The sequence below is a fragment of the Falco peregrinus genome, chromosome Z (assembly GCF_023634155.1).
Source record: "Falco peregrinus isolate bFalPer1 chromosome Z, bFalPer1.pri, whole genome shotgun sequence".
Lineage (NCBI taxonomy): Eukaryota > Metazoa > Chordata > Aves > Falconiformes > Falconidae > Falco > Falco peregrinus.
This window is the reverse complement of record NC_073739.1, coordinates 67,097,855-67,119,310: the sequence shown is the minus strand read 5'-3', so window position 1 is coordinate 67,119,310 and position 21,456 is coordinate 67,097,855. Positions and strand designations below refer to the sequence as shown.

At 36.1% G+C, this 21,456-nt stretch overlaps 1 protein-coding gene across 1 annotated transcript in view; it reads left to right on the top strand.

The window, feature by feature from the left end:
* The window catches only part of ITGA1 (integrin subunit alpha 1), a 76,928-nt gene extending 56,874 nt beyond the window's left edge, over window positions 1-20,054 (top strand). Inside the window, exons 13-30 of the mRNA XM_013302872.3 lie at window positions 1,167-1,310; window positions 2,629-2,883; window positions 3,316-3,446; window positions 4,874-5,037; window positions 5,228-5,364; window positions 6,358-6,468; window positions 7,012-7,097; window positions 7,302-7,437; window positions 8,425-8,505; window positions 10,033-10,109; window positions 10,818-10,907; window positions 11,926-12,028; window positions 13,514-13,627; window positions 15,314-15,418; window positions 16,556-16,660; window positions 17,528-17,620; window positions 19,111-19,227; window positions 19,989-20,054. Of these exons, the coding sequence (XP_013158326.2) occupies window positions 1,167-1,310; window positions 2,629-2,883; window positions 3,316-3,446; window positions 4,874-5,037; window positions 5,228-5,364; window positions 6,358-6,468; window positions 7,012-7,097; window positions 7,302-7,437; window positions 8,425-8,505; window positions 10,033-10,109; window positions 10,818-10,907; window positions 11,926-12,028; window positions 13,514-13,627; window positions 15,314-15,418; window positions 16,556-16,660; window positions 17,528-17,620; window positions 19,111-19,227; window positions 19,989-20,033 (2,094 nt within the window). The 3' untranslated portion in view covers window positions 20,034-20,054. The remainder of the gene's footprint in view (window positions 1-1,166; window positions 1,311-2,628; window positions 2,884-3,315; window positions 3,447-4,873; window positions 5,038-5,227; window positions 5,365-6,357; window positions 6,469-7,011; window positions 7,098-7,301; window positions 7,438-8,424; window positions 8,506-10,032; window positions 10,110-10,817; window positions 10,908-11,925; window positions 12,029-13,513; window positions 13,628-15,313; window positions 15,419-16,555; window positions 16,661-17,527; window positions 17,621-19,110; window positions 19,228-19,988) is intronic.
* The last annotated feature ends 1,402 nt before the right edge of the window (window positions 20,055-21,456 follow it).

Genomic DNA, 21,456 nt, shown 5'->3' with positions numbered 1-21,456 from the left:
AGGAGTTGTAAGCAAGATCAGAAGGAAAGGTCAGGTAGATGCTTTGGTATAGGAAGTAATGGAAAGTGGACTCTGTGGTAGTCAGAGACCCTTGCAAATGTTCTCTTTGAAGATTAAACTGTCACCAGTGTCAAAGTGGCTGTAGCTGTCTCTGTACTTGCAATTTTCTCTGTCTGCTGAGCGGAAGGGATATGTCACTGGCAGGAAATGGGTGTGATAAGCAGAGTTCTGTGCAAGAGCATCAGCTGCGATAGCATGAAATCTTGACTAGCTGCTTGTTATAATTGTCAACATGTAATGACTTAATTGAAGATGATAGTATAATTTTTTGCACATGAGGGCTAGAAGACCTACGCAGGTCTCCCCAGGCTGCAGTACAAGCTTCTTTCAGGAGAATTCAGGTTACCTGATTTTCACCTATAGCTGATGCCTGCAACTCAACTAATCAATCAGTCCTTTTTAGAGGTAATGAAGCAAGCATTTTTAAGGCTTAAGGAATCTGGCCTACTTGAACCATCTTCCATTAGATGAGATGCATCTCCCACCAGCAGATACTGCTTCTCGTGTGAGTGTAAAGGAAATGCAGCCTGTCTAGCTTAGCTGTGAATTGAATGTAAACAGATAAATCTCACACCTTGTACCCAGTCTCTGAATGTAGCTAGCTCTTTGTGCAGATCTTCTTCCTCTCCATTTAGTGGCAACGTGGTAATTTTGGACACTTGCCTGCACTGTGCTGTCTTAAAGCTTTTGTCCACTCTTCTACATTTTTCCCGTCAGGCCTAAGACCATTGATTCTGCTCCTATGTGGTGAAGTTGGGACTGAAGAGAAAACTAGCTTCCCCAAGACACTTCTATTCGAATGCTGCTCTAAGAGGTCCTACTCCTCTTAGCAAGTAGACCTTTCAAACTCAGAACAGTTGAAAAATGAACTTTCAAGTGGAATGGACCATTCTTAAATAAAAATAAAATTAAAGAAACCTGACAACAGACCCTAAAATAGAAAACAAGCTTCAAAGACAGACAGACCAAAAAGATCTTCTAGGTAGCAAAGAAAATAGTTACCATTTGGTATTGTTGTAAGCAACTATAAAACAGGTCTTTGAATTGGAAATGTTAGATGATGTTGCTGACTCTGTCTCTGATTTATATCTTAAATTTTCCTGCAGATTGGGTCATACTTTGGGGGTGTTATTACCACAATCGACATCAACAGGGACTCATTTATAGACCTTCTTCTTGTTGGAGCTCCTATGTATATGGGAACTGAGAAAGAGGAGCAGGGGAAAGTATATGTTTATGGCCTGAACAAGGTAAGGATGATGTTTATTAAGCAGGAACAGAACATGCTCCTTACTGACTTTATATTCTTATTTTAAAGAAATGTGATAATTTGAGCTGGGGAAGATGACCTGCTGAAAACAGAGAAACATGATTTTGACAGTTGGGAGTATAATACAGATTATTTTCGATAACTTTCTTCCCAGACTCTTGTTTTCTCACCTTTTTTTCTAACGAAGTATATTATATAGATAAGCACTATATCCTGCAAGGTGCAATATGGCATAGATGCAAATTTATAGGATTAATTTCCTAGCACATTTTCTTTTAGCTTTAATGGCTTAGGGAACAGTAGGGCTCATCATATCCTAAAACTGTGTGCTTCAGTATCCTTGTGACTTGCTTACAAACCTAGAGCTAAACCCTATGCATCCAACAGCTTTTAAACATGTCACGACTAGATTGAGGAATACACCAGCTACAACACAGTTTCTTAATTTTGTAAGTCTCTCTTTCCAATGTCTATGCATATTTTTTCTTCTTTCTTTCTTCTTTTAGTCCACTACCATTGTGTATAGTTATAACAGTTATCAAAATATGTCCTAGCAATGATGGTCTCCTAAAATACTAGTGCAAGAAAAGGACCTGAAGAGACAGGATCTATTTGACAAGGAGCTCTTCTGGTTTTCACATGCTTGTTGCTAACAACAAATTGCTGGTAAATAGGGTTGGTGAGAAAACAAGAATTCCATATTCCCCAGTAATGTGAAGTTTGAAATTTGTTTTTCCTGTGTTTCCATTTATCCATCCCCCATTAAAGGACACGCAACAACTCCTTGCTGCTGCTAATCTCTTAACATGGAGCTCATGGGACCAATCTCATGGAAATACTGGTTACATACTATACTGTATGTATATAAGAGAAATGCTGTCTTTTGTTCCAGAATAACAGTATTGCCATCTGTGATTCATCAGAAACTTGGCTTACTTCTCAGATTAAGAAAACGCCTTTGGAAGAACTCTTTACACTATCTTAAGAATGTAGTTTACTTACAGTAACATCCAAATATTGATATTATGCTTTCCTGTGAACCTCTGACTTCAAGAGGTTAGATGCAGAAGCATCTAGATGCAAAAAGAGAAGGAGCAAAAATGTCTTTCCCACCCTCTGTTCAGAAAGAACATTTGAATTGTAATTACAGAATCACAGTTTCTGCAGTTACAGTCACTAGGAATGGGATGTAATTGTTTACTTTAATTCATCAGTTTGTCATCTGGACAGGAGCTCTTAAAAGCATGTGTTGCTAAAATGTTGATGGAAAACCACAAACTAAATCTGTTCTTTCACAGACAAAGTTTGAGTATCAGATGAGTCTCGAACCTACAAAGCAAACATGCTGTTCGCCATTAAAACAGGACACCTGCAAAGTTCTTAAGAACGAGCCTTGCGGTGCACGCTTTGGGACTGCGATTGCTGCAGTGAAGGATCTCAACCTAGATGGATACAATGACATCGTAATAGGCTCTCCCTTAGAGGATGATCATCGGGGAGCTGTTTATATTTATCATGGCCATGGCAACACAATCAGTAAAAAATATTCGCAGGTAAGAAGTACAACTTTACAGATTGGCAGCTGCTCTAAGAGTACATAGCACGAACCATTTTCCTGATTCTTCCCAACATAGTATCAAACTGTGACTTGCCCTCTGATGACAGCTTCTTTTTTAAAAAGCTCTGTACTTTTAAATTCATACTGATTTAACTGAATGTGACTCTAACGTTGTTAGAAAATATATCTGCATGTTTTTATTAGAAACCTTCTGAAATGTTCTGTACAGACAGAAAAGTAGATGTCTTGCAATTCTGAAAATTTATAGCATGTTCATCACTATGGTAACTCTTTTAGGAGTACTGTAAAGAAAATTTTAATATATTGAACGAGTGTAAAAGCCATCTAACTGCCAACAAATGTGTCTTAAATGTCCTTATAAAATCCTTCAATATGAACTGCATAAACCTCTTAATGCTTTTCACAGCGTATTGCATCAGGTGGAGATGGCGAAAAGGTGAAATTTTTTGGCCAGTCTGTGCACGGAGAAATGGATTTAAACAATGATGGTCTGATCGATGTCACCATTGGAGGCCTTGGTGGGGCTGCCCTCTTCTGGTATGGATACTCACAGCAGCTGTCAGGCCAGAAAATAAATATTTGTCTTAGAATACCGATGTAAATTTCATGCCCTACTATTTGGACTGTTGTGAGGATACTGGTTTCAGCTCATGCCTTGACACTGGCTGTGAATCCTCATCTTTTTTTTTCTATGGAGGAACAAGTAGAAAACTTAATGGATACTGGTAATAAATATAGGGATGTTTTAGAAACCTTGTTAGCCTAGTATGAAGAGCTTGTCCTCTAGACTATATTCAAGATAGAAATTGATTCCACTTGTGGCTCTAAGTAAAATAGAAAAAACTCTGTGTTCCCTTTTTCACACTATATTGCATATTCACTTAGTTAGCAATATCAAGGACAGGTTCAAATGTAAAGAGTTCACTAAAAAAATGCATTTGACTTCCCAATATGAAAACTCTAGTTTGACTCCTTAAGTCTTGGAAAAATTTTAGCTTAACTTTCTGGTTAACAGTGGATTCATTTGCTTTACAAAAGAGCATGATTCTGATGGCATAATGGGCAATATATATATAATTTTTTTAAGTGGGAAGAGAAAAATACCAATAAGATAAATAAACAATGTAAAAGTAAGCCCTCATTTCTAAAGCACAACAAAAACTATTTATTTGTCTCATAAGACAATTGCTAAGCCAGCTCCTTGCTTTCCCTGTCCTGCTGTTCCACACAACTCACCTGCTAGGTGATCAAGTTTGTCGAGTTTTGCTACCAGTCTCAAGCTGCCATCTACCCCTCACCTTCATCTGATAGTTTGTCTTTCTAAAAGGTCCTTGTGTGAAAGCAATGAGATGCCCCTTCACTGCATTGTTTGATCACAAATCTGAAGAAAGCTATTTTGCCAGCTAAATTTTCTGCTGGTTTAGTAGGCTGATATAATCTCTCTGGAGGCCAAAGGGAATTGAGCCAGAGTGAAGAGAGAGGCAAGAATGCATTGCAGGAACAGGGGCAAAGGGGAATTAACGTGAAGCAAATTGGTGGTGAATCTCAGCCTGTTTATTTACCCATAGCCTAAGAGATGGCACACTACCCTCCAGCTCATGTATAATAATATGTTCATCTGTGTATACCCTCAACAATGGGTCTGGGCCTTCAGTCCCTTTTAAAATGGGACTGACTCCACAGAGTTGCTTAAATGCTTTTGGAAATATTTCCTTTCCTCTGGTATCTGTTCTGAAACAAGTACAGCACTGTGGAGAAACCCTGTGACCATTTTCTCTGTAATTTGTTTTTCACTGGTGCTATGGTTAATTACTTGTCTAGACCATCACATGTGTGTATTTTAATGTTGAATTTTATATTTGTACTATATAAAATGTTGCACATTTTATAAGTTCATTTTAAGTTAAAAAAAACCTTGCTGCTATCATTTCCAAAGCACTTTCTTTCTTCATGTTTTTGTTAAGGTCTCGTGATGTGGCTGAAGTAAATGTTTCCATGCAATTTACACCCAAAAGCATCAATATCCAACAACAAAATTGTCAGATAAATAAAAGAAAAACAATATGCATAAATGCCACTATTTGTTTTAAGACCAGACTAAAGTCAAAGGAAGATACATTTGAATCCAGTAAGTAGATAAGTGCTAAGCTATGGAATCTTTACGCTACAAAACTGCTATGCTCGCATTCATTTATTTCTCCGGAAGCAGAAATCAACTCTTTTAAATTCGCTATTCAAAGTGCATTTAAGGTACTTCAGGAAAAAAGAATGTATAGACGCAAATTGGTTCATAATATTGATCTCAACTTCCTTTGCAGGTCTGCAGTATTGGATTACTCTTGACTCACAAAGGCAAATACCTCGAAGCTTGTTTGCAGAAAGCCATGAGAGGAAAATGCAAAAAAATATAACTGTCAAAGGGTCAGAATGTATTAAACATAACTTCTACATGTTGGCAAGTAAATCATTTAAAGTGTTTTTCTCATGTTATCATTATAATAACCCAAATGTATTCCATTAATTGTAAACTGGACAACAAAATCTGCATCCTGAATTAATCTTAAGAAGTGTATGTGAAATTTACTGACTACTTAGGATGTATAAATTTCTATATGTGTATGTATATATATATATACACACATACAAAAAAACATTACTTACATGTACAGTCTGTTTACTGTTGTCTCTTTGTGCCTGTCTTTAAGAAAAAGCATAACACACTTAGTGGAAGCAAGCATCTATTGTGGCTAGTAGTTTAGGTGCATTCAAAACTCAGCAGAGGCATGTGTGCGAGAAGTATAGTTTGCATATTGGCACAATTTCTCCTACTAAAATATAGTTAAAAACCTTGCAAATTAGCTTTGGGATGGAGTAGACTTTTCCAGTGCAAAACAGAAATTAAATTAGAAACTGAGAACTAAGTTTCCCAGATTGTAACTAATGTGCAGAGTGAATGGAGATGTATATTGTAAGCTACCCGCATTTGAAAAGTTTAGTGACTTTACAGTTGTGTCATAGTTCAAAACTCATGATGAATGATGCAGAATTTGGTTGAATATACATCCAGCAGCAGGCCTAGGTTTGACCTCACATGATGTGACACCACTGCTGTTTGTCTTATTGATCCTTTAAGCACAACTGAAAGAGTAAAGTCTATGAGTTGACTGTTCTGAGACATTCTTAAATGAAGCTGTGTTGGATATGCTTAGGCCATGTGACATTTTTATGATGAGATGAGATACACAAAACCATTAGTAGAGATTTATAAGGTTCGGCTTGCACGTTAAATGCTTTATCATCAATTGCAAGCATGCAAATGCTTCTCTAGCAAGGATGGCGACAGTGTGACTGAAAAATATTTTACCTCAGCATTGTTTAGGTTTTTTTAACCTCCTTAGATATTAATGTGAATGTCCATAACAGCAGTTTTGTTTTCTTTATGTTCTAGGATAAGCCTGACTTTCAGGACTCTGTAAAGGTTTTGCTGGAGTTCAATTTTTCTGATCCAGAGAGTGGGCCAGTTCTCGATAGCAACCTGCCAAATTCAGTATCTGAATATGTAAGTCAGCAAGATTCTGTATTAATAACCAAATTATTTAAGGTAAAATTCATAGCCCACATAAGAGCGGAAAGTATTGTCCACAAATTGGCTAAAGAGGGAGGATTGTTGAGCCTGTCAAGATGTCTCCTCTAAATGTGTCTTTGGGAGTGAGAAGCTTGGGAACCAGCCTGGGGTTTTAAAGCTGTTGAGAGTTAACTGAAGATAGAAGAGAGTACAAGCAATTTTATTGTCATTTTTTACATAACTAGAGCAGGAGAATGTTAGTCATTTACTTTGATGGTGCTTGGCATCATTCATACTTCTACTGTTGCCTCTTTTTCTAACCTAAATGAACCACTTTGAAGGGAATGAGTAGAAAGCTTATGTTTCACCTGTGAGTTTTATGGGATGTTGGCATGTTTAGCTGATTAATATTAGGGAAGACTTCCTTGATTGTCAAACAGGAGACCTTATATAAAATTAGATAATGAATTAAAATTCACATATTTAATTTGAATCCTAAATGTAATAAAATTGATAATAAAAATACTATTGTTGCAGATTCCTTTCACAAAAGATTGTGGAGCCAAAAATAAATGCATTTCAGATCTTGTTCTGAATGTAAAAGCAAGCATAGCTGGAGACAGGTAACTACACTGGGTTTATTATATCATTTGATATCTGTACAAAATTCATATGTTACATTATAAATTCTCTTGTCTAATAAGGTAATGCTGTGTCATAACTTCTAAATCAGAAACAATATATTCCGGACACTGAAAGAAGTTCCTCTTTATGTTAAAAACAGATTCAAAAGTTGAGGGGTCCAACATTCTTAACTTATTTTACAGCTCTTCTCCATTCATTGTAAAGTCACGCAATGATAAGTTTACCATCCAGCTCTCCGTGAAGAACAAAAAAGACAGTGCCTATAATACCAGAGTTTTGGTTCAATATTCTCCAAATATTATTTTTGCTGGCATCGAGGTAGGAATTTTTCACATTATCATATTTATCATAACCTATATTGCTAGAGAGATCTGAGGAAGCCTTTTTAGTAAGCCTGAATTTCACTGCTCGGGCGTCATCTCTGTTGATTGGAAGAGATTCCCTGGGAGTGCTGTCCTCACTTATGCCTCTAAAAGAATGTATTTATCTTGACCTGTATACACTCTTGCCTAGCCTCTGTTAACTACAGACAAAAGTTTCATAATGACATTTAGACAGCAGGTGCCTGCATCTCAGATGAACATCAGCACCATGAATCATTTGTACAATTGTAGAGCCAGAAATGCTTTGTTATTTGTCAGTACAGCTCCTGAGCCTCTAGAATTCTCCTTTTGCATGTGTATAGAAAAAGCACTGTCTTGGTAGGGTAGCATAGATCAGTGCATGTCTTATCCGTATCTCAGCATTTCCAAAGTAGCTGTTTTTCTGCCTCCCTCAGCAGGTATACTATGGATGCACCTCAGTTCAGGTGGGAAACATTAGGAGAAGTTTGTTTTCTATGAGCAGTCCTGATGTTGCACATTAGAAGTCAGGGATCCATAGGACTGTTGCTGACCCTGCGGCAAGAGTTTACGGAGTATGATTTTTTCAATAACTTTTATTGTCAAGCTAGGAACACATTTACAAAATCACATGTAAAAACTGTGTGCTCATACATACGTTGATCTGCTAGACCCCATGACTAATTTGCATGGCATCCACTTTGTATATAATTGCTAATGTTCCAAACACGTTCACTGGAAGGGAATAATTGCTACTAATTGATTGATGCAGATGTCCATAGGTGAAAATTGTTTTGTAGTTGTGGGTTTCTATTCTTGTTCCAGTTCAATTAAGGCTTTGTGTCTTACAATGCTTTGATGATGAAAAGCAGCAGTGGTACACATGTTCAACATGCCATTGTTGCTTAATCGAAATTAAAGAGAGTTTGCACAAGGTCATGATTTCACGTTCTTTTTGCTTTAGGGTATACAGAAAGATAGCTGTGAATCTAGTCACAACATCACCTGTAAAGTGGGATATCCATTTCTAAAACCTGAAGAAGAGGTAAAAAGACCTGCATGCAAATTCTGTTTGCTTCATATTGTTCTAAGGCCAGGGCAGTCCCTATCACTTCTGAATATTTTTTCTGTTGTGTTCACCCCAAAACCTGTCCATGCATGTTTCCCAAGCTATCCTTGACATAAACGGCACTAAGGCAGATAGGGAAATATCAGATCTTCAGTACCTGGGCAGTCAGCTGCGGTATGTGAGGAGGTAATAGGTGCCTATTGCCGTCTGACACTGTCAGAAGGCAAGTGGCACACCTGGTCAGACAGGTCTGCTCCAGGTGTGTAGGATAATTGTTTAGGATGTACTGATAAGACATTAGATACTGTGGCTTTCCACCGGATGGAGTCTGTGACTTTATTTTGTATGTAAAATTCAGTCCGTTAGTTGAAAAGAGAATACGCTGGTATATGGAAATGTTACCCTGGATCTGTCAAAGCCAAGCATCAAGACTTCACCTCTGCTCAGTACACAGCAAGCAGTGCACTTAAAATCAACCCCCAGCTTGAACAGCTCCACTGATAAGTCTGTATCTCCTGCTGAAACAGAGACAGATGTTCCTCTGTCACCTCTGTATTGAAGATGCATAACAGAAGGACCATCAGGAGAGACGTCCCCTTATATTCCCTCCCACATACACATTCCAGCTTGTGTCTTGAACTTGTAGGGTTAAGTCAACTGCTACTTTCTTGCAGCCAAGTAAACATTCTAACCAATGTCAGTGCCCACAATGCTCCACTCCCTGCTTTACTGAGTATTTCACATTTTCCTTTTGTGCTTTGATTGTTAGTTCATCTGTAGCTATAGATCCCGAAATTTAGAAATTTCATACTCGCCTTTGCAATCAGAAATCAATAAATCTCTGACTCATTTATAAGCAAGCCTAATACATTCCTTTTTAAACCATCTTCCTGGCTCTTTTTTTTTATATGAAGAAATATCTGTAGATAGATAGATAGATAGATATACATTTTATATATATATATATATATATAAATATATAATATATATAATGAGTAGGGAATTTTTGTATAGTAGTTGTTTATTTGCATTATAAACATGTATTTATGTTCAGTATTCTAGGTGGTTTACCATGTATTGAGATTCCAGCAGCATTCTATAGACAGCTCATTTCCACTGCAAATTGCCAGGTTTTAAAGCTTTGTTTCTTCCTCAATAGATTAAAAAAAAAAATGTTTTGATAAACTGCTTGCAAGACCAGTTGGTTTCTGTTAAGAATTATTTAGCTATGTATTTCTAATATACTATATAGTAAGTTTTACTGAGGCTTCTCAATTCTGAAAATCTCAGCTTCTGTTTAATAAGCGATAAATATTAGATTTCCTTCTTGTTTCGGACAAACTCAAAAAAGTGGATTCATTCATAGAAAAGTATTAAAATGTGAACAAAGATTCCATAGATGAAAGTAGCGCAGTTGCTCATTTGTCATCAGATCAAACGTTATTACTGTGCTTTTATTATTTTTTTTCCCTTTTAAAATGTGTAATGTATTTCTCTAAACAGATTTCCTTCAAAATATCATTCCAATTCAATGCATCATATCTCCTGGAAAATGCTACTGTTCATGTGTATGCAACAAGGTTAGTTGCATTCATTACTTGCTTACCTTCAGATTTTTAATTGGTTTTTTTTCCCCTTAGAATGGTCTACAGCTTTGTGTTTCATAGTAAAACAAAGATGACTTTTCTGAACTCAGAAGTGCTAAACAATCTATATAGCTGGCATCTTTACAGATGTACTTGGTCCAACAGTGGATGGAATGGACTAAATAAACAGCTGTTTATAGTAAGCCTGGGAGTCACAAATTAGTCACAATTTCCAGTAGGTTTACCTTCAGAAAGGGTTTATTCTCTTACAAAATCAGTGAATACTTTTGCATGAATCACAGTTTATGCTATATGAAAAGGTCTGGCCTTCAAAGAGCAAGAGCATTGCAAAAGTGATCTGTGATAAAGGAATGCATTTGCCCTCAGTGCTTGCTCCCCCTGCAAAATCCAGGGATGGTGTGAGAATAGTGGCCCTTAATTGATCCATTTTCATTGTCAACTGCAATCTATATATTTAACAAAGATGCATTTCTGAGCTGGAACTGGTGCAGGACTTAACTTTTTATTTAGTGGAAATAATATTTTGAATTTATTTTTAGGAGATAGTAATTAACTGGAAATAATAGTGTGTTTTCATACCCAGAGATGTAGGTATTTCGGTTTCTTAAGATCCATTCCCACCTAGTAGTCATGTTGCATCTGCACACCCTGGTCTGAGTGGCATATGTTGTTTTATTTTAGTGACAGTGAAGAACCACCTGAGACCTTGAGTGACAACAGAGGACATGTTACAATTCCAGTAAAATATGAAGTAGGATTAATATTTGTAAGGTATTGATGCTTTTTTGTACTTCTATTTGCTAACACAGTGAATAGTGGGTGTTTAAAGAGGGCATCGTATAGGTTTTGTTGTTGAGCTGTGCTCAGTATCTACAAATGACAGCTTCTAGTCTGATGAACAGGAAGCACAGGTTTCACTGAAAAGAGCAATACATGAAATGATGGTGATTTACTGTCCCTATCTTGCTGTATCTCCGTTTTGTCTATTTAAATTTGATCTCCAGTTTGCAAGTATAACAGCAGCTTTTATTGATTCTTGTACTTTGCTCTATTCATTCAAAGGCATTTCACATAAGAAAGCAAATGCTTCCTGCTTCCTGATGGACATGAGTTTGTATCACTATAATAGTGCACAGTGTGATGTTTGATTTCCAGCTTCCAAGATTAGCCTAACTTAGATTCTCAGGGTTTTTTTTTTTAATCAGTTCAGACATAAACATTAATGTAGGTCTTGTAGTACTCGTTATTTTCAGAAATAGCCAGAGTTCAGTTAAATTCCACCCCTGAAAAACATAAATATTATTAGTAGACTGCATTGCATAGTGTACAGGTGTAAATAATTAAGTGAAATTAATTTTGGATGCATTTCATGGTTCAAATCCAGTCTTCGTTTGTCCCATAAAGAATAAGGTTGAAATTAGAACATGCTGGGTTTATTCTGCTTTTACTTGGTTCTGTCTTTTATAGGACCCTGCTTGTTTCACATGGCAATGCTCAGGATAAGGGACTGCACAGCTAGAATAAGAACAGCAAAAGTGGGCCCTGAAGTATTATTTTGGGGAACAATATTTGCTCATTTTGTAGTTTTATCTGAACAAAACATTTAAAACATACATAATAAAAAGTGAGTACTACTAAGAAAACGGATGATTTGAACTTCAGTGGAAGTAGCAGTGCACTTTTAATTGCAAGACTAGTCCTGGAAAAGACCTATATTATTAACTGCTGGAGTTTTTATGAAGTTTGTGTGCTTATTGAGGTTTTTGTGTGTTTTTCTTTTAACCCACAGTGTTTTCAAAGAGCACCATGTTATAATTGCAGCAAATGATACTCTCCCTACCGCTATTAACACAACAGAGCAGATTGGGGATGAAGTTACTCTGCATTATAGGGTAAGAAACGATTAAAAGTGTATGATATAGGTACTGGCTTAATTTTTTATTTTTCATTTCATTTGAATTGCTTAATGTGATAGCTTATAGCACCTATGCAATATGTTAAACCTTGTACATGGGTATTTTGTGCTTAACACCTTTTTTTTTTTCTTGCTTGCTTTGGAATAAGGTGAGTCAGAGGTTCTCAGAGTGGTCCACCTCTGCAGAATAGTTCTGGTGGTTTTTAGATCTGCTGCCCTCAGCAGGGGAAAGCAAGCATGTTACATGAGAACTTAACCTATGTTCATTGCAGTTTAGAACGGATACTTCTAAAATTCAATCAGCTTTGAAAAAGGCAAATGCCATGCTCCAAGAATGTTGTCTTCCTAATGGAAGGAATACTGCAAGCTATAATCAGTTGGAAGAGATATTTAATGGACTAGAGGCCCAGCCTCAAGTTGCAGTAGGACTGAATTTAGTTATCTTGAGAGCAGCCTTGTTCCCCAGTGTCAAATTCAAAGCTGAACAAGGGTCCTGTATAAAAAGAATAAAAGTCTGTATCAACTTCTATCTGTAAAAAATGGGGCATGGGAAAGTTCTTGCTTTCACTAAATAGCAATAGCAAAGGGGGTTTTCTGTTTTTTAGCCCAAATATAGTGTTTTACTCAGCGACTGTTCTTAGTTGAAGCGTTCAAATCCAGTAATCTCAAAGCTTTTGTGGATGTTTAAGGCATTATTCATCAAATTTCAAAATCTTTGCTTTCTGAATGTGAAAGCTGGTAAACTGCAGAGCATACCACTTACGATCTTGTGAGCAAAACTCATCTCTACAACCAGCTTGTCACAGATGAGTAGTCAGAAGAAAAAAGTGAAACAGGTTTTTCAATTTTTATTAAGCTCATCCACTTCAGAGAAAAGATCACCAATTCACCTACGAGCAATTCCGCCTAGGTGTTTTCTCCATCCTCAGCCCTGGCAAGCCTGTTCAGAAGGAGCAGCAACTTACAGATATGTCCTGTGATCTTCACAGGGAAAAGAGGGAAGAGGAGCAGATGAGCAGGAGGGCTGTTGCCTAAGCAGACCTAAGGAGGAACCAGCAGGAGCAACCGCTACTGCAATGGCTCCTCTCCCATCTTAAAGCTTTATGAAAAAACATTAATAAAGGCTTTATTAAAAATTGAGATGAAATTGCCTTAGCTAGAAGTCCCAGATGATAAAAGGATACAGTAAACAAGATAACAAGAAGGCATTTATGTCAGAATGGCCCCTTTCATCCTGTTCATTTGATTTCCTTCAGTAAGAGCATTGTATTACCAAAGACCACAGAAGAATGTGTCTGCTTATTCACAACAGGCTGTTCTCAGGGAAAGAGTACATCAAACCAGGTTTTGCATAACTGATTGTGGAAACATAAAAAACCACAGAGGGAAAGGAAAAACTCACAACCAAATACCAACAAAATAAGGAAAGTACTCATTAAAACGTTTTTCTTTTTTTTTATAGATTGAAAAAGGTGAACACTTTCCAATGCCAAACCTCACACTGCAGATCTTATTTCCCAATGTAACAGCAGCCAAGAACACTCTTCTCTACCTTACTGCATTGTCACATTCTCAAGTAAGCTAGAAATTCATATTTCTGTGATTAATTTACATTTTGGAAATTCCTTTGTTGGAAGGAACTGCAAAATGCAAACATTTGGGATTATGGCTCTCTTCAAGGTAGATACTGCTTTTAGTATCTAAGATGCTAAGACAAGATGCTAGTGTTTTAAGAGCATGTACAGATGTGCATAAAAAGACAAGTTTTTTTAAAAGGAAACAAGCAAATCTAAAATGGTGTTGAACACTAACTGGACTATAACAAGGTTAATTTTATAAATTTCCAAGTGATGAGAGGTCCAGACTGAGATATGAGTGACACAAGTTTCTTTCTTAGTTTTGCCTACTGAGCCTGTTTATCTCCATTGTCAGCAGCGCCTATTGCAAACGCTCTAGTCCTGCTATGTACATCTAGAGCTCAGTCTCCTGTTCAGTCCTCTTCTTTTGGTTGCTGAAATTAGCCTTCCTGCATGTCTGCTCTCCAGCACTCTGGCTTCTTCCTTCTCTGGGGCTCTGAGACACCTTGAAGGGGATGGTAGGTCATTATCTTTCAAATGCTTTTCACTGCAGCCCTCATCAGAGTTTTTCTATTTCATTACTCCAAAGCAGCTGAAGGAGATCACAATTCCAGCAAAGCCCCTGATTCCAGATATGTAGACATTAAAAGTAGTGCTATATCAATGAATGGATGGCTGAAGAACCCAAATATCACTAAGTGGTGACCAAACCTCTTTTTTTTTATTATTATTTTATCTTTCACTCAGAGACAGACACACAAGTGCACCTCTCTCCAAATATTTCAATTAGTTTTGAGGTGTTGCACCACTGAAAAATAAACCAAATGCTCTAAATGAAAGTTCAGTGTTCACTTTAAAACAAAAACAAACCAAAAAAATCCCCAAACCCCAAAATATTTAGTGTTTAGAATACAAAGGAATTATGTCTGTTCCTAAATTCCTTCCCCCCTTATTTTAATTCCTAGGCAATCACCATATTTGACCCAAGTTTGCATATAAAATCAACAAATCTGTGCTTTTTCTATAGGTATAATTCACCTATGGCTAGCTACACCCCAGTGATAGTAGGGTGCCAAAGTGCACTGCAGGGGATTTGCAATCCTCTTCATGCTAGCAATCTGAAAGTGGATGGCCTGACCGAAAAAAACCAAATTGCCCCCTCACCAAAGACACTGAAGGTTTTCCCAGCTGCCTTTGAAGGAGACATGGAGGTCTAACAGTGCTCCAGCACCTGCTGCCCTTCCCCGAGTACTGCAGCAGAGGCTCCTGAATCCTGCACTTAACCTGCCTGTCACTTAACCTACTGCTAAGGTAGAACCTCTGTGGATTCCCATGCAAAAGCTATTTAGCTCTTTCAATAGACAACCCTTGCTGCTTCACATAGTGGTCATCTTGCAAGAAGTTCTTGTTTCCTTCTGCAGATGTTTAAGTAGCTGAATAGAATTTAGGTTCAATTATCTCATAAAAAACTCATTTTCTGTTTGAATAATTATACTTAAAATACCTATACCATCTGAATTTCCTAATCTTCACTCTTGCAATATGCAGGTTTATTGCATTTAGTGATTAGTAAATGTTAATAATGTTACTAAATATTATTAATGTTGCCTTGTTTCCAGAACATTTTTTTGTAAATTGATTGCATATTCAGACACTAAGAATAATATTTTTACTTCTTCTAACAGAATGCCATCTGCCAAACTAGTTACCCTGTAGATCCCTTAAAGATCGGCACCGGTAAACCATTTGTGTTGCCAAAAATAAAAGAACCTACAAAGAATACAATTATGGTAAGCCTATGTATGGTATATATATTCATCCCAGATATTAACCCAGATATTGGAGCATAGTACTTCTGCAATAAATATATAAAAGCTTCTCTAAAGCTGTATCCTATGGAAAGTCACTTTGTCTTCATAGCCTGAAAATTCATCTTTATGTAGACTAGTTATTTAGCTACAAAACTGTATGTGGAACTGTATTTGGGGTGGATTGTTTTGAGGGTTTTTTAGGTCTAGCACATGTATAAATAATAGTAGTACATTTGATAGCTAAGTAAATCTTTGCCTTCTATATTCCCATTGCAATTAATAAATGGTAATAGTTTAAAAGCTTCTCATCTCCCTTGCAAATTTTCTAGACATCCAGTTGAAAATACTTTCAAATGCTAGCCCTCTGATCTGATAGATTTTCCATGCAACTGGTAGAAATGTATTTGATGATCCTATTTGGAAGGGATTGGCCTCTCACGTTTACACAACAGAAGAGTTGCAAAGTAATTTTGCTGCTGTACTTATGATGGCATGTCAGAGGGAAAGCCATCATACAACCTCCTCAGCATAGCAGTACAAGCTGAGTTTCTGGTGCACATGAAACTATTCCATGAGAAGAGTATTTTGCCATGCTTCAGTCCTTCACAGAAGTAATAAAGGTCTAAGCTAAGCAAATGTTTCTGAAGTGTTGAACATAATTCTGCTGCCCTCCCAGCTAGAAAGTGACCCTGGGAAGTAAAGATGCTTATTTCTTCACACACTTATCCTGCCTTGCTTGAAACATACAAGTGTCCCACAATTTGAAAGGATCAAGAAACACTGCAGGGAAGCCATAGCTGTGCTGGCAAAAAACCGCTTGCTGTTATAGGCTGTACCTCCTTTATGAACTCTGCTGATGCCTTTTGCTGCGTACCTACAGTAATCAAGGCTAAGGAAGCCTGCAAAAACTGAGTGTATTCTACCACAGTATGAATATCTCAACTCATTTTATAAACTACAGTGTCATTTTTACACAAAAAAGCCTCAGTGATTAATATCAGTTTAGTACTGGTGTCATAGCAAGTCTGTGATCTGTATATATCATAGTTTACATGGTTTTATTTTAGTAATGTGAAAGTCTCTTCCTATTAATTCATGCTATTTCCTTTTAAATAGGACTGTGATACATACAGCTGTGCATCTATTAATTGTGCCCTGGTCCCATCTGACATATACCAAGTGAATGTTTCATTAAGAGTATGGAAACCTACCATCATAAAAGTAAGTAAATCCCATTTGTATTCAGAATACTCTTGGGTTTGAGAAACTTAAGCCAACATTTCTAATGTTTACTAAAATGGCACATTTCATTTTCTTAAGTCTCCACAGTCCCCTAGTATTTGAAATCATTTCTCTTGCTATTTTAAAATTTCCTCAATACTAAGTTACATGTATTTTATTATCCTTAAAGTAAGTACTTAGAACTTAGCAGGATTTTCAAAACATAGTAAGAGGAAACCCCTTACTTATCCTGTATTGATGGTCCTTTTTTTAATAGCTACTGATGCATCTACAAATTCTAATTCAGCAGATGTAAGGAGGGGTATGTAGAAGCATGTAATTTTTAAGTGATTTTTAATCTGGAAAGATTTTTCAAGTCTAGAAATTACTTTTTAATCAAAAAGAGCAGAGGAGAGAGTCTTCACCTCAGGGCACACCTCAATATTGTCTGATAGTTACAACAATGACCAGGCTGTGGTCCATTTTTCTCAGCTGATAGATTTCTGATACTGAGTTCCTGTTTTGTCTCTTTGGTTTTGTCTGTAAAATAACAGGACAGGAGTGGAGATACAGCAGAATTTTAGGAAGCCTGAATCTGTCCCTGGGTCCAAAGTAGTATTCCAGGATTAATTATTATTTCTTCAAAATCTCTGCTCTCTGTTCTTTGAAAGCTTTATTGCTGTCTTGTAAACAGTGATCTGTGTGTGTTGAAGGTGACACACGTGAACAGCTCCATTGAGTTTCACATTTCTCAGCACCTCCAAAAACCTTAGCATTAAGTTTTGCTTTCACCCTTCTCATTTCTATGAAGCTTTCTACCTCAAACTATCTTAATTGTAAACCATAGCCATGTCTGTCTTCTTCCAGGCAAGTATTCACAGCTTAACCCTTGTTGTGAAAGCGTTACTTAGGAGTGAGAACTCATCACTGATTTTGAGAAATGACCATCAAAAACTAGAGGTAATAACATGATAGTTCATGGATTTATTCTTCATAGGATTTATTGTGCTACTGAATCATCAGTTTTCATTTATTACTAGTGAATTGATTGTTACCTATTGTAATGTATTATCCTACTCTAAATAAAAGTGATTTCATATTACAGTAGAAATGTCAGAATTAGTCAGATGATACCAAAATCCCATTGCCAACCAGTGTATCTGGGTGAGAAGTACTGTCTGAAGTACTTCTGCCTGTAGCAGGATAAATGCTTCTTGCATCTGTATAAATTAAAATTATAATTTAAAGTATTTTAAGGAATGAATAGTATTATTTAAATTGTCCTGGGTCATTTAGAAGTACATTGTATTTTATTTATTATTTCTTTATTTATTATTTCTTTCCACTTCATTACCCAGGATATCAGTTTGAAACAGGATCTTTTATTTTTCAGAAGTTCCCTGTCATTTTCTTAGATAAGAAAGTATATAACAACATAGCAGTGGTGTCAAGTATCAAGACAAATGTCTTTAATTTTGTTAGAAATTTAATTTATTTTTAATACTCTTTATTCCAAAACATTTATAGTGGTTAATGCATTGGTTTTTTGTGATAACTTGTACGTGCAGGAGCTTATTTATAACACTGTTCATTTTTAAGTAAATGTCTTATTATGTGTCATTATTGTTAACACCCCCAAAATTTAGAGCAAAGTAATATTCAGTGTGAATTACATCTTGTGCAAAATATTTTTGGAAATACAAACATCACAGGTCAACAATTATCTGTTATTGTATCCAGGCATCTCTTTTAAGTGATAGATTAAAATTCAATCTAGGCGTGAAAACACAGCTGAAATGTTTGCAGATAATGAGAGCTGCCTTTACAAACCAGGAAATTTCAGAATTAACTTTTTTAAAAACATAACTTAAAACTGAATGTTTAGTGTTGAGCTCTTCAATGCTTTTTTGAACTATAAAGTTGTTCCTCTAAAAAATTCTTAAGTTAAAATAACTCAAACTTCTATATATTCATATCTATTTAAATGTGAATATTCCTTATTTCAGTTTATTTTACACCAGATATGCCTGATTTAAAATAGAATTAGTATCTACACAGCCTTCTACTCTTACTTTATTTATTTGGTTTGGAAGCATGTTAATCACTGCCACCTTTCAGGGAGGCAGACACCGAGTGATAAAGAATATACTGAAAAGACTTCCTAACATATACTTTGACTACTCATGGATTTGGTCCTGTATGCTTCATGACAATGATTACCAACTTATAGCAGGCCAACTCTCATGAAATTAATGGGTATACAAAGTGCAAGATATTATGTAAATACAGTGTTTCATGTTGGAGATTATTTTCTCAATTTCCTCCTACAAATTCTTATACTTAGAATGCAGTGGTACCCTGGAAAATCACTGCATAGTGATAACATTCATGCTTCGTTGATATTTTAGAAGGACAAGTTATTTATTGCTTACATTCTGAACACTTTGCAGACCATGGTTAAGATTTCCAAAGAACTCCCACCAGGGACAGTCCCCTTGTGGGTTATCCTCCTGAGCATCTTTGCTGGACTCTTGATTCTTGCACTGCTTATATTTGCTTTGTGGAAGGTAAGCTGCATCTTCTTGTCTTCATGAAATTAAACAAATATGATTAAATACTCTGCCATGTCCTTCTCATAACTAAGAATCTCACAGACAATATTATTATCTAATAAGTAGAGTGAAATGTTGTAGAAATTACTAAATAATAACGCTACATTATTCTGTTGTGTAACATGCAGTGCTAACCAGTTGAAACCTGTATTTCCAGTACATTATAAAAAGAAAACCAAAAAGATATTTTACTATGATTAAGGGATTTTTAAGGGGTTTTTATTTAGCTTTGGCTGTGGCTTTTGATAACCAGGTTTTCTCTTTGTGCATGATAAGTAAGTGGTGTAAGTATTGCCACAAGTGGGCACTCTTCTCCAAGATAAAATACATGGTTCATGCTTGCATTAGATTCTAACAGTTTATAAATTTGAAAATGCATAATCTCTTGAAAAAATTCACAACTATAAAATAAAGTATTATATGTTCAATTGAGTACCAAATATTATTAATTGGTTTAGCCTTTGGCATTATGTGAGCATAACAATGACTCAGCAATTGCTTACTATATATTAACTGTACTCCTTTTGCTGCTTTGATCACGTCTCTTTAGTTTGTCCATTCCAGGAAAAACAATGTTGTACTTCAGTGATAAAATATTAAATGAGATTTTACTGTATCGAAAGAAGTAAAATAGTAGTAAGAACTAGCACATGAATGCTACCAATATAGGTTGTATATTTTGAGCAGTTCTTAGTCACTTTTTTTCTTTTCTGCAGGCTGGATTTTTCAAGAGACCACTAAAGAAGAAAATGGAGAAGTAAAGATTTAAAAAAAAAAAAAAAGAGGCAGAAATTTTTGCTCAGGTCTGCCTCAAAAATGTTACTGTAAAATTATAAACTTAGATGCAGTGGTCACAATGTTTTCTAAACTCTGGTGCATTAAAAAAAGAAGAAGCAGAACAACAAGAAGCAAATCGAACACACTGGCAAAAGGATGATGCAAAGGAATAATAAACACCTTTATGGCTTTTTGTGATAATTAAGGACATACTTTCAATTGTTACTTGTTTTTTGAGAGTAACTGAGCTCAAAGATTCTAATGTTTTTTAATATAGAAAATGCAGAATCATATTTTTATATACCTATGTATGTGGAGTCATTTTTCTTTCTAAATTATGCAACAAGTCAGCCTGCAGCTAGCAATCCCCATCTTTTTTTTTCACCTTATGATTTTCAAAATGAAAAAGCATCATTTTCAAAATTTGCTCCTTATGTCAGTTCTGTGAAAGCAGACTGTCAGTTCATGAAGCAAAATGTGCAAACTTCGAGAATGCACCAGATACTGTATGCTAACTGATGTAATGACAATTCAGAAGAGAGAAGCACCTGCAGAATTTTGGGTAAAAATTACAGAAATACCTTGAACTTCTCTTTCTTCTTGTTTTAGTGTGTCCAGCTGAACCCAGGATACCCCAAGAAAGGTATTTTTGTGGTCAAGCAGACCATAAAGGATTGATCCATTAAATTACGTAACTGAACTTGGAATAGGTTCTTGGCAGGCCTAAAAATGTATGCACAAAACATTCAAGCCCATCTGATTGCACACTGTACTCAAATAAGCAGGGGCACAATTTGTATCTGCGAAGTGAAATGTCCATATTTATGCAGAAAATGTTTAGAGGTACCCTGAAAGTTTGACTCTTGCTGTATATCTTGGAGTAGCCAGGAGGGTGCTTCATAAACTGTCACTGTAAATGTATTGTGTAGCTATTTAAACCAATGAGTTTAAAGTGTGCAAAATGATAATTAACAAAAGAGCACAAATAGGAAATTCAGCACTGGCAAGCTTTTTCTAGTATTATAAGTCACACCTCATCTTTGTTACTTCTGAATTTAAGAAGTGATGAAGAATTTGCGTACTAAATAAGCACTTAACAAATGTTGTTTATTTTGTGTCAAAGACTTAAAGTTGATATGGGGATACACTGAAATGTAGATAGCAAAAGATTTCTTTAAGATTTTTTCTTTTCAGTTTTTTCCTTTCTTTCATGCACTTATCCTCCTTCCACAAGGGTCTCTCTCTGGGGCTCTTGAGCTGTGCCTTGTCCTTGAGAGCTTTATATATTACTTGCAGCCACACAACATTAAACAGAAGAAAATGGAGGCATGCTGGCAAAGTGTGATGTTGCTTCCGCATGAGATGACTTGGTATTGATTGCCAATAGATCAGAAAATGTTGAGGAGA